The following is a 19,316-nucleotide window of genomic DNA, read 5'->3' as shown; positions in this document are numbered from 1 at the left end:
AGAAGAGAGAAGACCCCACATGTTCCAGACAATGAAAAGTCAAAGAAATATCCCTGGAGAAGGTAATTTGGCGGAAAGTTATTTCACTCACTCACACTTAGTACTACAGGTAATATTTAAGTCACTGGTCACAAACTAATTTATACCAATCTTATGTAAAACTGTATATGTTGACAAGGCAGTCCTTGGTAATACCGTGTAATCATGAAAATGCATGTGTAAGACCCAGGTTGTCTGTTTTCCAGGTTTTGTCTTTTTAGGTCTCGCGTTTGGCAGCGCAGTGCATTAAATTGGGTTAAATTTAATGTTATTTGTCTTTGCACTTCCTATTGGCTTAGTTGTGTTAGTGTTGTTGGTATCTCCTTTTGTATTGGCTGTTGGTGATTTCCTAACTTCCTAGTAGTCCCGATACAGCGGTGCCTAACTACAGTGTTATTACACTCTGCTTGCACTTCTTTCATCAGTTCTATCTGTTTCAGTGCCATCTGTTTTCCAAGCTGTAGTCTTCCTTTGTAATTGGAGACTTTCCAACATGCTTGCTATTTATTTTTTGACTGAGACGCCTCAAGGCTCCCTGTGTGGCGTGTTGTACGGTATCTTAGCCCACGGGCACTGAAGCATGTTGTTTGTTCCCTTGTGTTGCATTTGCTTAGGAGGCTGCAGGCCGCATTGAAATGCGTGTTTACAAAAGTGTACAAATAAAATCTGTTGTTTAAACCACTGTTTACCAGGTGTTAGAGGTTTGCAGCAGGCTTTTGTGTTGAAATTTTTTATTAAGTTTTAGATGAAAATACAGAAACATGTACATATGTAAATGGATAATAAAATAAGATATTGATAAATGAATCATAATAAAGATATGGAAATAATATGATTATACATAGGATATAATGGATGTGGAGAGGTAGAAATAGCAAATATTCTGTAAATGATAAAGTAAAAGATAATAGAAAAGAAGATAGCTAAAGAATGAAAGGAAAAGAGAAAAAAAAAAAAGGAAAAGATAAAGAAGAAAGAACAAAAAAGAAAATAAGAGAAAAAGAAAAGAAAGACCCAGAGTAACATGGAAAGGAGAAAATGAGATGAGGCCGGGGCACATGAAAAGAATTAATAAACAGAAAAAATCTCAGGAAGGGTACACAAATACAAAAGAAAAGTAATTAAGAAGGGATAACAGACGTTGGAGAGGAAGGAGTGGAGACAGGGTCACTATCCACCGTGGCTTCTAGGAATGGGGACCATGTTTGAAGAAAAACAGTAGCCTGATCTTGCAAGTTATAAATTACACGTTCATAAGAGGCTGTTTGTACCATAGCCACCAGCCACTCTTCCTGAGAAGGAGATAAAGAGGACTTCCAATGACGCAATATACAGATTTTGGCCGTAGCCAAAGCAGTATGAAGAAGACGAATCTGTGGTTTAGATAATGTCGGGAGACCTCGAAAATCATGTAAGATAATATTTGCAGAAGTAAAGGGTAATGGTAATGACACAGTAGATGCCAAAGTCTTTCTTATAAAAAGCCAAAATGATCTAGTACGGGGGCATTCACAAATAATGTGTGTAATATCACAACCAGAAGCAGAACATCTCCAGCACGAAGAGTGTGTTAACAATTTAGCATGATGTAATTTATATGGAGACCAGTGCCATTCATGAATGATTTTGAAAATGCAGAATTTGAGACGAGCCTCTCGGACACCCTTATGTAAACCTTCTAGGATTTGATCCCATTGAGCAATGGAATATTTAACTGATAAGCGAGATTGCCATTTTAATTGAAGAGCTTTCGAAAGAGGTTGCGAAAAAAGAGGATGCAGGAAAGTTTTATAAAGACCAGAAGTCACACCTTTAAGATTACCCCACAAATGTAAATAAGACAGAATAGGAGACGTGTCCAGCAATTCAGGTGGAGAACCTAAATGTTTTGTGATGGCTTGTTGAAGTTGAGTATATTGATTGGATAGTGTGGATGGCAATTGGAATTCGTCACTAATTTGAGAGAAACATTTAAAATCATTGTCATGGAACAATTGTTCCAAAGAGTGAACACCAGCCTCCTGCCACAGAGGCCATGATAGCATGCGACCATGAACACGAATAGCCGAGTTGGACCATAGAGGAGCTTTAACATGAAGCCGCGGATTAGAATTAAGTAAACAATGACCTCTTTGCCAAGATTTATACATAGCAGATAAGATAGGATTTTTGGGGTCCAAAGAACTGGAGCCCCTACCATATAAAAGGGACAAGCCAAGATTAGAAGATAATAAGTGACGTTCGAGTGAGACCCATTGAGGTATGTCCTTAGACTTGGGCAAAAAGAAGGAAAGTTGTGAAAGATGGAGGGCGAGTGAGTAATGCTCAATAGAGGGAAGACCCAAGCCACCGTACAATTGGTGAGATTTTAATTTAGCCAAGGTAAGATGCGGTTTGGCCGTACCCCAAATAAAAAGTTTAACTTTGGAGTCAATGGACCGAAGAATAGACAGGGGAATGTTTAGAGGAAGCATACCTAGGACATAAAGAAATCGCGGTAGGGTGACCATCTTAACCGCTTGAACCCGCCCCCAAAGAGAGAGGCCAAGGACGTTCCATTTATCAAAATCTCTTTGCATTTGTGCAATCAACGGTGTTAAATTGTCCATAACTATATTATCCAAACCTCTGTTAATCAACACTCCTAAATACTTAAGGCGGGAAGATTGCCAGTGAAATGGAAAACCAGAAATTGCAGCTTTTGTAGTACCAATGGACATGGGCAATGCTTCACTCTTATCCCAGTTAATCTTGTAACCGGAAAAGGAAGAGAAATTATTTATGATACGAAGGAGAGTAGGGAGAGAGCGGGGAAGATCAGTAAGTGTGAGAAGAATATCATCCGCGTATAAATAAATTTTGGAATGACCAATTGGAAGAGGAACTCCAACCACTGCGGGTGACTGACGGATTGCAGCAGCCAAAGGTTCCATTGCCATAAGAAAAAGAAGAGGGGAAAGAGGACAACCTTGACGGGTTCCCCGTCTGATTGGAAATGGAGTAGAAAGAAAACCGCCACAGTTAACTTGGGCTGAAGGACTATCATATAACAGACGCACTTTAGCTACAAATTGGTCACCTAAACCAAATCGTTGCATTATGGTAAAAAGATACTCCCACTCAATACGGTCGAAAGCTTTTTCAGCATCCAGAGAAAGGAGTAGGGCTTCGCCAGCGAGATTTTTGGCCGACCATAAAGCATGAGAAAGAGTACGTAGATGATTTCGAGATGAACGACCAGGAACAAAGCCTACCTGTGAATTATGTATTAAAGAAGGTAAAACCTTACGAAGACGAGATGCGAGGATACTTGCAAGAATCTTAACATCAGAGTTTAAAAGGGATATGGGGCGGTAGCTACCACACAGCAAAGGATCTTTACCAGGTTTTGGTAAAACAGCAATGATGGCCTTGTTGGAAATAGAACCAAGAGAAGATTCCTCCGTGGCTTCTGTGAATGCGGCATGTAGAGTATCAACCATACTCTGACCAGTCCATTTGAAAAATTCAGGGGGGAAACCATCCTCGCCCGGTGCTTTATGGTAGGGTAAGGCAGCAATAGCCGAGGAAATTTCCTCCTTCGTAATAGCTCCATCAAGTAGGGCTCTACCATCATCAGAGAGTCGTGGGAGATGTATCGTATCCAAAAATTTTGACATCTCCGAAGTGTCTATGTGAGTGCTTGGTGAATAGAGAGACCTGTAAAAGGAAGCAAATTCATCAACGATTTCTTGCGGTCGAGTAAGCATATCACCAGAACTTAATTTGATTGCGGGAATTGCCATAGCAGCCTCCCTCTGGCGTAGTTGCGCAGCCAGCAGCCGACCAGCTTTTTCACCCTGCTCATAGTGGCGCCCTTTCATCTTTTGTAAGGCATATTCAGCCTTAGAAGTAAAAAGGCTGTTGAGAGACATGCGTGCCTGCTCTAATAATTTACGATTTTGAAGAGTTGGTTTTGAAATATATAATTGAGAAAGTCGGCAAATGTCTTTTTCCAGATCAGCCTGTTTGGCAGCGTTTTTCTTATTATATAGAGCAGCGTCCCGCATGAGTTGGCCCCTAATAGTTGCCTTAGCAGCTGCCCATACCGTTCGTTTAGAGGAAATTGAGTCCTTATTATTCAAAAGGTATTCACGCATGTGCGACTGTAAAAGAAGCTTACCTGTTGGTGTTTTATATTTATTGATGTTTAGACGCCAGGACTTGCGCCCTGGATTAGAGAGACCCAAATCAAGAGACAAGAAAATAGGGGAGTGGTCAGAAATGGCTGCTTCTAGGATTTTCGATTCTGTTACTAGCCGGACAGTATGTTGGGAGAGAAGAAAGTAATCAAGACGGGAGAATGTGCCGTGAGTAGAAGAAAAGAATGTATATTCTTTATCTTGAGGGTGACTGAGTCTCCAATGATCAACAAGCCCAGTGTCAGATAGAATGTCACGCAAAATGGCTCTATCTGATGCATTGACGATATCAAGGCAACCCGTTCTGTCAAGGGCAGGGTCCGGAGCCAAGTTCCAGTCACCTCCAATGAGAAATTGGGTGGCATTTATTTCTGTAAGGAGGCGATTGAGTCGAAGGAAAAATTGCTTTTTGGAACCTAATGGAGCGTAAACAGAGCCAAGACATATGAAAGAATTTCCAAGTTTCAACTTAACAAAGACATACCGACCATCCGGGTCAGTCCATGTCTTGATAATTGTAAAAGGAAGTGACTTTCGAAAGAGGATAGCAACCCCACATTTACGAACAGGGTTTGGATTAGTGGGGTCCAGTTTAGAGACGCTGCTATGAATGACTTTACCAACCCCGTCTCTGGTGAGTTTATTAGATTCGATATCGTCCAAATGGGTTTCCTGTAGTAAAGCAACGTCTACATGTTTAGAATGCAAATAAGAAAGAACCTTCTTTCGTTTAATATAATGGGTGAGGCCATGGACATTCCAGGAGATCACCGACAGCGGATGGGTCGAAGACATGACAGTAAAGTCGAACAATTGGATAAAAAAAAAAAAAAAAAGAGAAAAAGTTTGTTACTCTGGGCAAGGAGGAAGGAGAAAGAAGGGAAAGAAGAGGGGAAGTAGATTATAAAGGCAGAGTGAAGAGTAGAAGAAACACAGCAAATAGGAATAGAGAGAGAAAAAGTATTAAAAGTGCAAAGGGGAGAACAAAAAGAGAAGGAAAAGGAAAAAGAAATCTAGACTGTTAACGACGGGTCTGGGTGCACCTACAGCAGCACCAAGGGAGGCCGGACCCCCTCCGAGCAAAGAAGAATGGGGAGTCTGGGAGCAAGAAATAAAACTGAATCTGTAAAACGTATGTAGAGTATGGTTACAACATGAAAAATATGGAAAGCCATATATCATTGTCACGAAATACATGCAGTAAAATGGAAAAAATTATGATATAAGAATCATACAACAAGGGAAATGGAATAAAAGCGAGACATATTGCATAATGAAAGATGCGAAAAATAGAATGAAAGAAGTATGAAAGTTAAATAAGAGGAATAAAGAAATCCAGCACTATTAGAAGAAGGGGGAGAAAAGAAAATAGAAAGTACAGATAATAATGCATGAAAATAAAAGCATGAGAAAATACCAGAACCTATGTTAAGAAATATATGAAAGAATCCAAAACGGAGTGACCATTGAAAGAGATGAATAACGCCATGTTGAATTAAGAGTACAATATCATAGGGAAGGAGTGCATTAGAAAAAGGACCACCACAGGAAAGGTGACAGTTTTAAGTCAAGACCACAAACAAAGATATACTGTGAGGAGGCCGGACAGGAAGCGTAAAACCTAGAAAGAGCATAAGGTAGCACACCACAAAAAGAAAGATGACGTTAAAATAAGACCTAGACGAGAACATTAGGAGAAGGAAAAGAAGAGGAAAAACACGAAAAGGAGACAAACCAACAATGGCACAGAAGAAGAGGGAGAGAAATAGCATTGGAAGACAGGAAGGGAAAAACCCAAAACCATGCAATGGAAGAGGAACCAAAGAAAGTGATGAAAAACAATCTAAACATAGAAAACGTTGAAACAAATAATCATCATTCAAAAGTGAAGTAGGTAATAAATGAAATATGAAGTGAGTACCCGAACAATAATAACATCTCTATAACAGGGAGAATGTATAGAAGGGAAGAAAAACTATCTGCAGGAAGAGAACAGCCTTATAGCATATAATAAGCAGAACCTGAAAATTATTAAATGACTGTAAAATTGAAAATCACATATTAATAGCGAATATAGAATAAGAGTAAGTCATAAGGCATTATATAGAACACTAAGGATAAGGAATCATATTATACCATGCATAAAAGTCATAGTGAACCAATCAAACAACAAAAGCAATATGAACAACAAATATTGCTATAAACTTATAGAATAAGAAAAAGAAAGAAAATATTAGAGCATAAAAGTGAATTCAGTCAGCATCAGAAGGCGTCTTAAGAGGCGATCTAGACTTGTCTCTTTGCTGTGTGTTAGTATGAGAGGAGACAGAGCGTAGAGCTGAATCCCTGCCCTCCTGAGAACGAGACAGACGAGTGAGATCTCTGCCACGTTGTCTAGATTCAGAAGATGGGTACAATTGAGATGTTGGTAGATTCATAGAGGAGGACTCAGACTGAGGAGGTTGGGTAGAGAAAGAAGACTGAGTTTCCATAGCGTTGGATTTGATACCGTCCAGAAACTGTTGTAGAAGAGCAGGGTCATAAAAGTCTTTGGACTCTCCATTCCTGGTAATACGAAAACGTGCAGGTTCAAATAGGCCTTATTTGATGTCCATTTGACGTAACTGAGGTCGCATAGAAAGAAACGCTTTCCTCCGCTCATTCGTTTCTTTAGAGAAGTCTGCGGCCATATGGATGGTATGACCTTGAAACAGGAAGGAGCCATGAGTGCGAGCCAATGATAAAATCTGTCTGGTTTGCTCATGTCGGAGAAAACAAGCAATAATTGGCCTAGGTCTTGCCGAAGAACCGGAACGTGGTGGACCCAGTCTATGAGCACGCTGAAGCTCAATGGGAGGAGTAAAAGAAATACCAGTCAAAGTGGGGAGGACATTACAAAGAAAGGACTTCATATCTTGCTTTTCTATATTTTCTGGAAAACCAAAAAAGCGGATATTGTCTCTACGACTGCGATCTTCCAAATCGACGATCTTGCTATGTAGAAAGAGCAGATCTTGATCTGGACTCTGAACAGAATCCAATCGGCCTTCGATATCCACTATTTTAGAGTCAATGGCGTCAATCCTTGTATGGAAAGTAGTGAGTTCTGCCCTAATAGACTTGGTCTCTGCAGTTAATGAAGTCATAGCAACATCCAGACCCTCCAGCCGTCGATTAACTCCAGAGATTTCCTGCAAAATGCGTTGCATGGTATCAGATAAGGATTGGTCGCTTTGAGATGGAGCAGTTTGCGGTGTAGAAGGTGACGTAGATCCATTACCTTTAGCTGTCGAAGTAGAGGATTGTTTAACCACATCAGTAAAAAGAGTTTGTTTAGGCCCACGACCACCATTTCTATTATTAGACATTTCCGTATACCGTCGTGGTGGTGGTCTACAATAACGAATAGAGGAAATATTGGAATAGGAGGCAATGATGAAATATATCAAATAACAGGAAGATAGTAAAATATGAGCAGCAAGTGAATGTCTAAAGCGGACAGCATACAATTAATGTCTGAAATTTGAAAGAGTCATTATAGCGTTGCCACAAAATATCAAATAGTATGCCACTAAACCAAAGTAGTGCTGAAGTGTCAAGTCATGCGTGCCAAAAACACCTCAGAAACAAAGTATGGAAATACAGTAAATGAATACGACAGTGGAGTAGCAATGCAGTGATGACACAGGAATTGTACATAGTGTGGGAATACACATTGAGTTTGAAGGTAAAGTATCATACACACAAAACTGCCACAAAGAAAACATGAGAATATAGTGTTAGCAAATAAAGCATTTCGCATAAGCTAATAACATGTAGCTGTGATTGTAACTGAAAAGTCAGCTCTTTTGTATGTATCCCCCATCCGCCTTCACCTTTTGAGCGGAATTAGCGAAGCGTCACAGCAGAGATACAGGATGACATAGTATAAGAAGTGATAAGACTGAGAGAGTCAAGTAACTCTGACCCAAATGGCACATATGTCTCCCAAATCAGCTTAAGAAAAGTGTCAAAATTAGGTGGGTAAAGTCAAGGAGGAAAATGGTACTTCTGCAAGTAAATCTGCCTGTACCGTTAACACTGACGTTTCAAGGAATATTTAGATCTGCTTCTGCATATAAAAGCACTCCATAAGGAACAATAATTCATGCAGCTGTAACTGTTCAAGTTGTGCTATTTCAACTGGCCAATTGTACGTTGTTGACTAAAAAGAAAACACTCTTTAGTAAAGTGACAAGTGTGCCATTCGTGCAAATGTCTGTTTCTTTCCCCCTTGTGGTGCTCTCTCCTCCAAATTAATATTGCTGACAGCTGCAAGACGAATTGGGTAGTGAAATGCTGAGGAGGGCGCTGTGAGCACTAAAATACAGGCAAAGGCATCGAGGAATACAAACTGAAGTCTCGGTGAAGCGCGCCCCCACCGTCTGAGGGGGCTCGGCCTACAACAAGAGGAGGCGCGGCCCTGTGGTATGAGGAACGCCGCCCTCGCTGAGGAGAGGTGCGGCTTCAAAAGCGCGCGAGCACCGCAGAGCACTTCACTGGACCGGCCGTCTCACCGTCACCCTGCTAACTCGGTAACAGGTTTACAACAAGAGGTGGTGAGGGACAGAGTCTCTGAATTAAGCAGAATACTCTCACCCAGTCAAAAGATCAGGGCTAGATCCAACACCGTTTTTTAGCTCATTGCACCATCCCAGTTTCAGAACCTGGCTGTATGCAAATTAGTCTGTTCCTGTCCCAGTGCATGATGGGAACAGGGCAAACCAAACTACAAAATCCAATTCTTACACTGGGAAGGAAACAAGCTTCCGGGGACCGGTTTCTGGCATTACAGCCGTCTTCGGCCCGGCTTGCTTGAATCCTGATGGTGCAATGAGCAAGGGACTCATGTCTGAGTATACCCTTCCACGCTTAGGGTGGACAAAAATATTTACAACAAGAGGTGGTGAGGGACAGAGTCTCTGAATTAAGCAGAATACTCTCACCCAGTCAAAAGATCAGGGCTAGATCCAACACCGTTTTTTAGCTCATTGCACCATCCCAGTTTCAGAACCTGGCTGTATGCAAATTAGTCTGTTCCTGTCCCAGTGCATGATGGGAACAGGGCAAACCAAACTACAAAATCCAATTCTTACACTGGGAAGGAAACAAGCTTCCGGGGAACGGTTTCTGGCATTACAGCCGTCTTCGGCCCGGCTTGCTTGAATCCTGATGGTGCAATGAGCAAAGGACTCATGTCTGAGTATACCCTTCCACGCTTAGGGTGGACAAAAATATTTACAACAAGAGGTGGTGAGGGACAGAGTCTCTGAATTAAGCAGAATACTCTCACCCAGTCAAAAGATCAGGGCTAGATCCAACACCGTTTTTTAGCTCATTGCACCATCCCAGTTTCAGAACCTGGCTGTATGCAAATTAGTCTGTTCCTGTCCCAGTGCATGATGGGAACAGGGCAAACCAAACTACAAAATCCAATTCTTACACTGGGAAGGAAACAAGCTTCCGGGGACCGGTTTCTGGCATTACAGCCGTCTTCGGCCCGGCTTGCTTGAATCCTGATGGTGCAATGAGCAAGGGACTCATGTCTGAGTATACCCTTCCACGCTTAGGGTGGACAAAAATATTTACAACAAGAGGTGGTGAGGGACAGAGTCTCTGAATTAAGCAGAAAACTCGGTAACAGGAGCAGCCATCCGGGAAAGAAAACCCCCGCAGCAGTCCTCATGGTCCTCCGAGTGCAGTAATCGCCCCAGAGACGTTCCACATGGCCAGGTAGGACTAGGAAGCTCGTCAGGGGTCCGTCCCTCGGCGGAGCTGTCCTAGCAGGCGGCCATCTTCCTGCGTGGCCAGACCACGCCCCTGCAGCAGGCTTTTGAACAGGGCTGTATTGCAGACTGCAACAGGCAACAACCTGAGGCGTTGGTTGTGACGAAAGCCTCAGTGCAGCGGTGAACAGGGAGGCTGAAGGGTGGGCGTCGAGGGGGAGCGGAGTCAATAAGCATAGCTGTGATAGTTCCAAGGGTTGGAGCAAATGTGGTTGAAAAACAGCAACTTGCATGTACCAGCTCCAACACAGGGAGCAGCCAGCAAAAAAAACAAGCATGAAAAGGGTGTGCTGGTTTATTTTTTGCACAGACTAGCTCTTGAATATTTACTTAAAAATGTTTAATGGTCTGTGTAACAGCACACATTGTCTGAGGTAAAATGTGTATAATCACACTTTGCTAAACCATGATTTGATTATTTTGAATAGGTTTTGGTGTGATTCTGTAAGAGGGTTAAAGATCTAGCACAGACCCCAGGGCTTAGATGCCAGAACTGTTTAGAGCCATTTCAAAACCCTTGCTATAATTAGCCCTGCTTGCCCCGCAGCTCGTTAAAAATGCCTGCTCCAAGAACTGTAGATTATTTTATCATATTGTGAACAACACTTTATAAATGTATTTATTTATTTTAAATGACTAAATTAACTATGACGTGTGCTGTTTGTTAGAGTTGTTTTTAGAGCAAATCTGTCTGCTTTGCACACAGGATCTCCCACAATTAACATGGAACCACAAGGAAACGGGTGCCTTTCAGCAAAGTACAGATATTTAAAGTGCTTTAGTTCTGAGACCATTGCTAACCTTAGCATCTCAACATCACAGACTTTTTTTTTTTTTATCTATTCTTATGTATGTGTCTTTTTACAGACTATGAGACAGAAGTACAGATCACTGTTGATGAGCTAAAACAAATCTTAGAGTCTAAAAACGCATCTAATAGCCTAATCCTGCTAGTACAGGTGAATAAAAGGGTGGCCTTGTATAAAGGTATGTGTAATGACCCGTACAGACTAAACTCCCCCTAGACTATATATCAGGCCCTCAGAGAGAGTGCTAAAGCAGTATATTACATTGGAAATCTGACAGTGATTTATTTTCTTCATATTTCCCCTGGAAGAACATTATTAGGCCAATCCTCAGCAAGTGGTAGACCCTCAAGCAAAAGTGGTGGGCAGAGCCTTAATGAGTCTTCGGGTCCTATAGATGGACCGGCTACAAAGAATGGGGTCATACAAAGGGGCAAAGCAGGTGTTTGTTTTACAAAATTTTGCATCAAAAGAACCCTAGTGAATTTTTGCCTCAAGCACAGTCCCACCAGCATCTAGTAAGGGCTATAAAAAATATAAATCAAAAGGTAGACTGGCGGTTAAAATCATAAGGATGTAAAGAGTAGTTCAGCCTTTTTTTTTCTAATGTGTATTTTTTTCGTTTTGCTTCCATCGTACAGCCAACGCATGAGATCAGCACCGGAGTGCCACAGAAGGTTAAGAGCACATTGATGCCATTAAAGGACATCACACAGATCCGTCAAAATGGCCTAATGCCAGCAACCAGTAGGAGATTCCCTGCGCATCATTAAAAAACGTGTGAACTCTGCAAACGCAGGCCTCGTTACTCTCACCCCTACAAAGCTTTACCAGTAAAACCCACAACCAGGACAGTACACACATATACTGGAAGACAATTTCTGTCTAAGGATGTAGACCTCAAAGGGTGCAAAATTCCAGCTGCAGACACATAAGAGCCAGGGTCATGCAAACACCAGTAACTAGATCTCATGCTAAAAAACTAACAAAATTGAGTCGCCTTTCCTAAAAGAAGAAGAAGAAACTCATGGTCCTGGACTTACAAACCGTCCTTTAGATCTAACTTTAAAAAGCACAGTTACCACGCAGCCGTGTCCACATAATCTTCCTGCAGGTAAATGTTCACCATCTGAGAGAGTGAATGTTGATGTGCTCTCCAGAGGATCCCCCAAACCAACTATATATATCTTACAAACGCTTTGGGATGAAGGGCTTGAAAATGATTATCCCAAAGCGGACACATCTATAAAGATCACACATACTCTATTTAACAAAGGGCTCGAAAATATTCATTCAGACCAGGACCCGTATTCTGCATGTACAGGGCTTCTCAGGGGGGGCTAAACAGTGAGCCACAACCGCACATAACAAGCATTTGCAATGCAATAGGTCTAGCATTTGCGAGAGTTAGAGCTGTTGGTGTTGTAAATGACAATGTCTTTTACCCATGTGTTTTAGGTTGCAGTGAGGGCATTAAAAATTAGGGCAAGCAGATGACAGACAACTTCTGAATCTCGTCCTTCATTGATTGCTTTAAGGTCTCCAGTCACATGGAAATGATAAACCCTCACCCGATGGAACCAGCGCCATAGACGGCTACACTTGTGAATCTGCATTGCATTTATGGCCCATGGAGGCTTGTGGCAACCCCAAGGTATACCAAGACGTCAGGGTCCCCCCAAGACATCTGTTTCCGTTTTACACCTTCAGAACCACTGCATGAGACAATGGTGTGAGTAACAGGAGAAATACAAGGAGATAGCGCTGTATTTGTGTTTGAATTCTGCACTTTGACGGACTGGGTAAAACGAAGGGATGTCGGGCCGGACCAGTGTGTACGTGTGTACATTCTGCTGCAGTGATGGGTGCACTCATAGGTTTGGCATGTAGTACGGGAAGATATTCAAGCCTGTTTTACTGAGCACTAAGACTTACAATGAGGAATGATCAAGGGGACCAGAGAAGTAGCTAGCAGCACTGCATAGAGGACTAAGATTGAAGAATTACCACTGTAACCAGAAAGGCAGCTGCTTATCGATAATACCAATGGGGTAACCCAGTCATGTGCAGACCCTGGGGATAAGTACGTTAAACGAGCAGTGGTCTGCCACAAAACAAAATGTAAACCATTTCCTATTTTGTCCTCACAAAAGGTAGGACTCCAATTAATGGTACAGTAAGTCACAACACTGATTCTTTGAAAAACAAACAACTCCACCAAATTCAATGTGGTCAATTGTAATATTGGTAAATCATATTTGTTTAAGGATTAGTGACACAATACAGGACTTATACACAAAAAACATAACTACCAAATGTAGTTTATCACAATGGTGAAACACAGGGGAAGTGAATACAATGATGTTTTACACATATGTCACAATACAAAATATACATAACCAATGATACATGTACAACATAGATAGTTAACACAGAGTCGTGTCATCAATTAAAAAACCCCTAACAAGACCTAGAATCTATCCTCTTAATTATGATGGTCTGGCTGGGCAGCAACGCTTGTTATATATACGTCAATGTTTTGACCCCTTTAAAACGTGTACGTTTGAAAAGAATCACTGTGGGGTATTCATCAGGACTAAAGAACAATATTTGTGTAGAGTCTTGTTAAAATTGTCTCAGTGAAATGCCAAATTGTCAACTCGTCGTCAGTACTAGGTGACCTGTATCTGCAGGTATAGGTGTTCATTTGTAGTAAGCAGCCAAATATGGCTGTCCTGGTTGGATTAGAAACAGGTTTGAAAGATCATAATGTTAATGAGTACGCGAAAAAATGTCTGTCTGTCTTGTTCACCCGCTATTGTTTGTTTTGTACAAATGTCCTATTAATGTAGAAATTTGGCTAGAAAGAATAGCCTTTTTACATGTGTGTACAGTATGTGATGTGTCATATTTATGTTTAGTTTTGTGTATTGATGTGTATATTTATTTGTTTGAATCAAACAGCCCTGAAGAAGTCTGTATCAAGGATGAAACACGTCGGCTGTACCGTTGTGAAAAGTGATGTGTATAACCTTGTTTTAAAAGCTATTGAATTTGGAATAAAAAAGCATTTGGAAGAACATCCGTGTTGGATACAGACTTTATAATTGTTCTACCTTGAAATTGATGTGTGGTGCACCTGATCTTTTGTTTTAAAGTCTTGGCAATTGTATATCGTAGGAGTTAGATGAACTGTGCTTCTTCAGTAGACTCAGAGCATGAAACGTTTGAGGTTTCAAGGAAGCAAGTTTGCTCCTGGTATCTGAAGATATACGTATACAGAGGAAGCTGGCCCTGCTTTTCTAATCAAGTCCTAAGCCCGCCGAGATCATGGGATTACATGCAACCACCTTGTTCTGAGAGCAGGATGCTGGAGGTCCCAAGGGAGCACGCAATGCCCCTTATTCAGAATACTACAAGACAAATCAGAAGGGTCTGGTTCTAAGGACTTGTTGAGAGAAAGGACTACACAAGGAGGAGTTCATTAGTGGCAGAACCACTGCTCATTTAACATACTTATCCCCAGGTTCTGCAGATAAGCAGCTGCAGCACTCTGAATAGAAATTAGAATGGGGAGTTACCATTGGGACCAGATAAGCAGCAGCAGCAGCACTATTTAGAAGCCTAGGAATTAGGAATTACCACTGGGACCAGAGAGGCGGCTAGCAGCACTGCCTAGATGACTAAGAATGAGGAATTACCACTGTGACTACCAGTGTGACAAGAGACACAGCTATAGCATTGCCCTAAGGAATTAGAATGAGGAATTATAGATGGGACCAGAGTAGTAGCTAGCAGCACTGCTTAGAGGACTTAGAATGAGGATTTACTGACAGGACTAGAGAAGCAGCTAGCAGCAATGTCTAGAGGACTTAGAATAAGGAATTATCGATGGAACCAGAGAAGCAGCTAGCAGCATTGTGTAGAGGAATAAGAATGAGGAATTACTTTGCAGCGGAAGCGAATGGCGGCTGTCTAGAGAGGCTCCTGCGTCCCTGCTGACTATCCAGCAAAAGTCTGTGCCTGTAATGACCACAAATCAAAGCTAATGAAAGCGCACCAGCCCCACAGTCCACTGCTACCGATACCTGTGAGCATCGGTTCTGCTGAGAAAGAATAAAGTAGGGTAATCTGGCGGCCGGCGACGGAGGACAAACATGGCGCCGCCGTAACCTCCGATCATAACTCGGAGATCCGAGCACAATACGAAGCCTCGGAAGTCGACAGGCGAAGATCCTCTTTTCCTAATGCGGCCGGTGGCATCCCGACTGTGGGGCAGATCAGGGCTTGTGAGATCGAGGCGGTTACGTACATGCAGTGGAGTTGAGGGCATACCTGAGAAGCCGCTTCTCGAGGTCCCGGCTTCATAGGGCCGCTGGGCCTGCAACTGTGTGCGTCTTCCGAGGCCCAGACGTTGTGGTAGAGGCTGAGTGTGGATCGTTAGCAGGGGAGGCAAGACCCTACCACTGTGGCGGTCTGTGATCGGGGCCCCGGCTTCTGACACCGGTAAGATAAGACATTGAGCACTTATCAGGGGGGCCGGGCGGCTGCTGAACATTGCAGTTGATGAGGCCCCCGTGCAGAGCGCCGCTCCGGTGGCTACTAATGGGCCTGAGTGAGATCCAAATCGCAGTAGGAGGGGCTGAGGGGGCAGCTCGATGGTGGGCCTGTGTCCTGTCGTATACCGGAGACAACGCTCTATGCGCTGATTGGAAATTGAGGATCTGTGACACCCGCACGACCTTCAAGCAGCCGAAGGCTGAATAGACTGCACCCAAGGCTGCTGCTCGTGGTAGTGGGCCACATACACGAGTACTATCAACCGGCCTCTCCCCATGCCTAGATCCCTGTTAGGGCCCCGGAATGGCGAACACACTCCTGGAGATACTCCAGACCCACTTGAGATCGAGGCTGACGCTAAGACGGAGCTAGACCTGCAAGTTTCGGGATTGACCGTTGCCATAAGGTAAAGGGAACCCTATTCAGGCAGCCCAGATGGAAGCACCACGACCCGCTCACCGGTGCATTAACCACTGTGCCCTGGTGCAAGGACAATGCGCGGACGACGCCAGCCTCCCAAACAGGCCTAGACCATTGTTGCGCTGCGGGGCACCTCAATAGAGTAGTTGCTTGTAGATCGGTCCTTGGGAAACCAGACCAGGCCGCTGGTGGGAACAGCATTCTCACCAGGTAGGTGGCGCGGACTACCTAGACTGCGCCCGGACCTGATACCCCCTCATGCGCATCACAGCCCTGACATGGCAATGGGCAGGGGACCGAAAGCCAAAGCACACAACAAGCTCGCCAAATTCGCCTGGAATAAGTCAGGGGAAGATCGTGAGGCACAGCATTGGAGGCGCCAGAGTCGCAGAAAGATCCGGGATTGCTGTCCCAGCCCAGCCTGCGGGATGTCATGGAGGCTATTAGCGGAGTGCGATCCTCCCTCGACTCCGTGAACATTGAGGTATCCCTTCTGCGAGCGGACTTTCGTAAAATGGACGATAAAGTGAAAGACCTCAAAATAGTCACATCATCACTGCAGCCCGATACGGCTCAACTCCAGACCCAAGTTTCCGAACTTCAAAATCAGCAGGTATGGATGGCGCAACAACTAGATGAGTATGAAGGGAGGGCCCCAAGAAATAACATACGTATATTAGGGGTGCCGGAGCGGGCCGAGGGGCCAGCTGCTGACCTTTACGTGGAAGACTTAATAGTAAAACATCTACAGCTCAAGAGACTATCCAGTTATTTCTCTATTGAAAGAGCGCATAGAGTGCCAGGATGTAGACCAAAAACAGGCGTCCCCCGAGACCACTTATAGCCCGTGTGCACAAGTTATTTACTTGTGTAACGACATATCTGTAAGAGACATTATTTAGTGATAGATTCCTTACCTTAGCATATCGCCAGGCGTCAGACTGAATCCGGAAAGTTTTTCTGCTTAGCAGTACCTCAGCACGCCAGTAGGTGGCGTCCTGCGGCTCCGCGTTCGTCTCTGGTGTTGCAGGCGCCGAGATGACACCACAGAGAGTACTTAGGCGCCACCCATGCGTGCTGACGTCAGTTTTGTACACAACTATTCCGCGCCGAAACGCAGAGCCATGCAAGATACTGACAATTGGTGCATAAAACTAGGGCCCTAAAAGGAGATGAACTTAACCCTAGTAATCAGTTCGCAGAACGGGAAGGATGGGCGGGGCAGTAAGGAATCCATCACTAACTAATGTCTCTTACAGATATATTGTTACACAAGTAAGTAACTTGTGCATCTGTAAGAGACACGTTAGTGATAGATTCCTTACGTTTGAATAGATAGCCCAGAAATACCAACCCCAGTGGTGGGTCCGCGAACAAGATTACACCAGACAGTCATGGAGCACAGAATGGCCAAAGAAGCCGTCTCTCTGGACCTGGCTGTCAAGGCAGTAGTGCTTGGTAAACGTGTGCAATGAGGCTCACGTAGCTGCCTGACAAATATCCTGCAAGGGAACACCGCGTCCCAAGGCAGTAGTGGCTGCAGTTGCCCTGGTTGAATGGGCACACAGCCCCGCAGGAGGCTCCTTCTTGGCCAAGGAGTAACACGCTTTGATGCACAAAACGGCCCACCGGGAGATGGTCCGTTTGTGCACAGCCCGACCTTTTTTGGTGCCCACGTAGCCAACAAATAGCTGATCATCCACCCGGAACTGCTGTGTACACTGCAGATAGAATGCGAGCGCACATTTTGTGTCCAGACAGTGGAGCCTCTCCTCTTCCCTTGAAGGATGTGGAGGCGGAAAGAAGGTGGGCAAAGTGATGGTCTGCCTGATGTGGAAGGGCGGGTCCTCAGAACCAGCTTGTCGGGATGTACAGAAAGGAAAAGAGGTTTGGAAGAAAGAGCCTGGAGCTCACTCACTCTTCTGGCAGAGGTGATAGCTACCAAGAAAGCGGTCTTATGAGAAAGAAGACGTAAGGGACAGTTATGAAGGGGCTCAAAGGCAGCGTACATCAGAAAAGTCAAGACAAGATTCAAGTCCCTCTGAGGCATTATGAAGGGCACCGGTGGAAACGTATGCGTAATGTATTTAAGGAAACAGTTAACAACCAGGGACTTAAAAAAAGAAGGCTGATCTGGAAGCCGTAGAAAGGCAGAGATGCCCAAAAGATAACCTTTGAAAGTGGCCAGAGCAGAGCCCCGCTGGGCCAAAGACAGAAGGAACAGAAGGACCTCAGAAAGAGGATCTACAGCCTTCGCTGTGCGCCATCCCACAAAAAGTTTCCACCTGCAGGTGTACACCATCTTGGTGGAGGGACGCCTGGCAGCCAGAATGGCATTACAGACTTCGGAAGGAAGATCAAAAGGTGTCAACTGTCGCTGCTCAATCTCCAAGCATGGAGGTGGAGACTGGACAGGTTCAGGTGGAAGACCGTCCCCTGCTGCTGCGACAGAAGATCCTCCCGAAGCGGCAGACGGATCGGGGGATCGATGCTCATATTGAGTAGCTCAGGATACCATACTCTTCGAGCCCAGTCCGGAGCCTCAAGAATGACTTGGACCTGGTCGCGCCTGATCTTCTTCAGCACTCTGGGCACAAGTGGTATAGGCGGAAAGGGAACAACAGACCGCAGCTCAACTCGCGACAAAAAACGTCTCTGAGCGAGGGCCGCCTTGGAAATTCCACCACGCAGAACTGATGACATTGCGCGTTCTCTTCTGTGGCGAATAGATCTAACCAAGTCTCTCCCCACTGCAGAGAGAGACCTTGCACTACGTCTGAGCTCAGACGCCATTCGTGATCCATCAAGCATCGGCGGCTGAGTTCATCTGTCCTGGCGTTCAGAGAACCTGCCAGGTGTTGAACAACCAAGGTAATGCCTTGACGTTCCAGCCATGTCCAGAGGCGCAGAGCCTTCTGGCAAAGGGTGCAGGACCCCACCTCGCCCTGCTTGTTGCAATACCACATGGCGGTGGTGTTGTCCGTAAACACCGGCACCACACTTCCCTGGACAGAGGGAAGGAATGCCTTCAGTGCAAGTCGGATCTCCGCAGCTCCAGAAGGTTGATATGGAGCCGGGACTCGCTGGAGACCAGAGGCCTCTGATCTCTGCCTCTCCCATGTGGCCTCCCCATCCCAAGAGGGACGTATCCATCACCACTGTGTGCTCCGGTTGGGGAAGGGAGAAGGATAAGGATCTGCCACTGAACCAATCGTGATTCGTGAGCCACCACTGAAACTGTTGTGCAGCACCCTCCGAGATCTGGACATGATCGGACAGGTTGCCCTGATGCTGCGCCGCCTGGAACTTCAGGTCCCACTGCAGAGCCCGCATATGCCATCTGGCATGTGTCACCAGCAGGATGCAGGAGGCCATCAGGCCCAGTAGCCAGAAGGTCATCCTGACTGAAATCCGTGATAGGGGCTGTAAGAACGGAATCATAGCCTGAATATCCCCGCCTCGCTGCTCGGGAGGATAAACCCGAA

The 19,316-nt window shown here is 44.5% G+C and overlaps 1 protein-coding gene across 1 annotated transcript in view; it reads right to left on the bottom strand.

Moving 5' to 3' along the window:
• Nucleotides 1–19,316, bottom strand: part of LOC144774087 (transient receptor potential cation channel subfamily M member 2-like) — a 900,698-nt gene that overhangs the window by 391,703 nt on the left and 489,679 nt on the right. The window contains 1 exon segment of the mRNA XM_078659113.1: nucleotides 3,294–4,892. Within this exon segment, the coding sequence (XP_078515239.1) occupies nucleotides 3,294–4,892 (1,599 nt within the window).

The sequence above is a fragment of the Lissotriton helveticus genome, chromosome 8 (assembly GCF_964261635.1).
Source record: "Lissotriton helveticus chromosome 8, aLisHel1.1, whole genome shotgun sequence".
NCBI classification, from domain to species: domain Eukaryota; kingdom Metazoa; phylum Chordata; class Amphibia; order Caudata; family Salamandridae; genus Lissotriton; species Lissotriton helveticus.
Note: the sequence above shows the minus strand (reverse complement) of the source record. Positions and strands in the feature narration are given on the sequence as shown.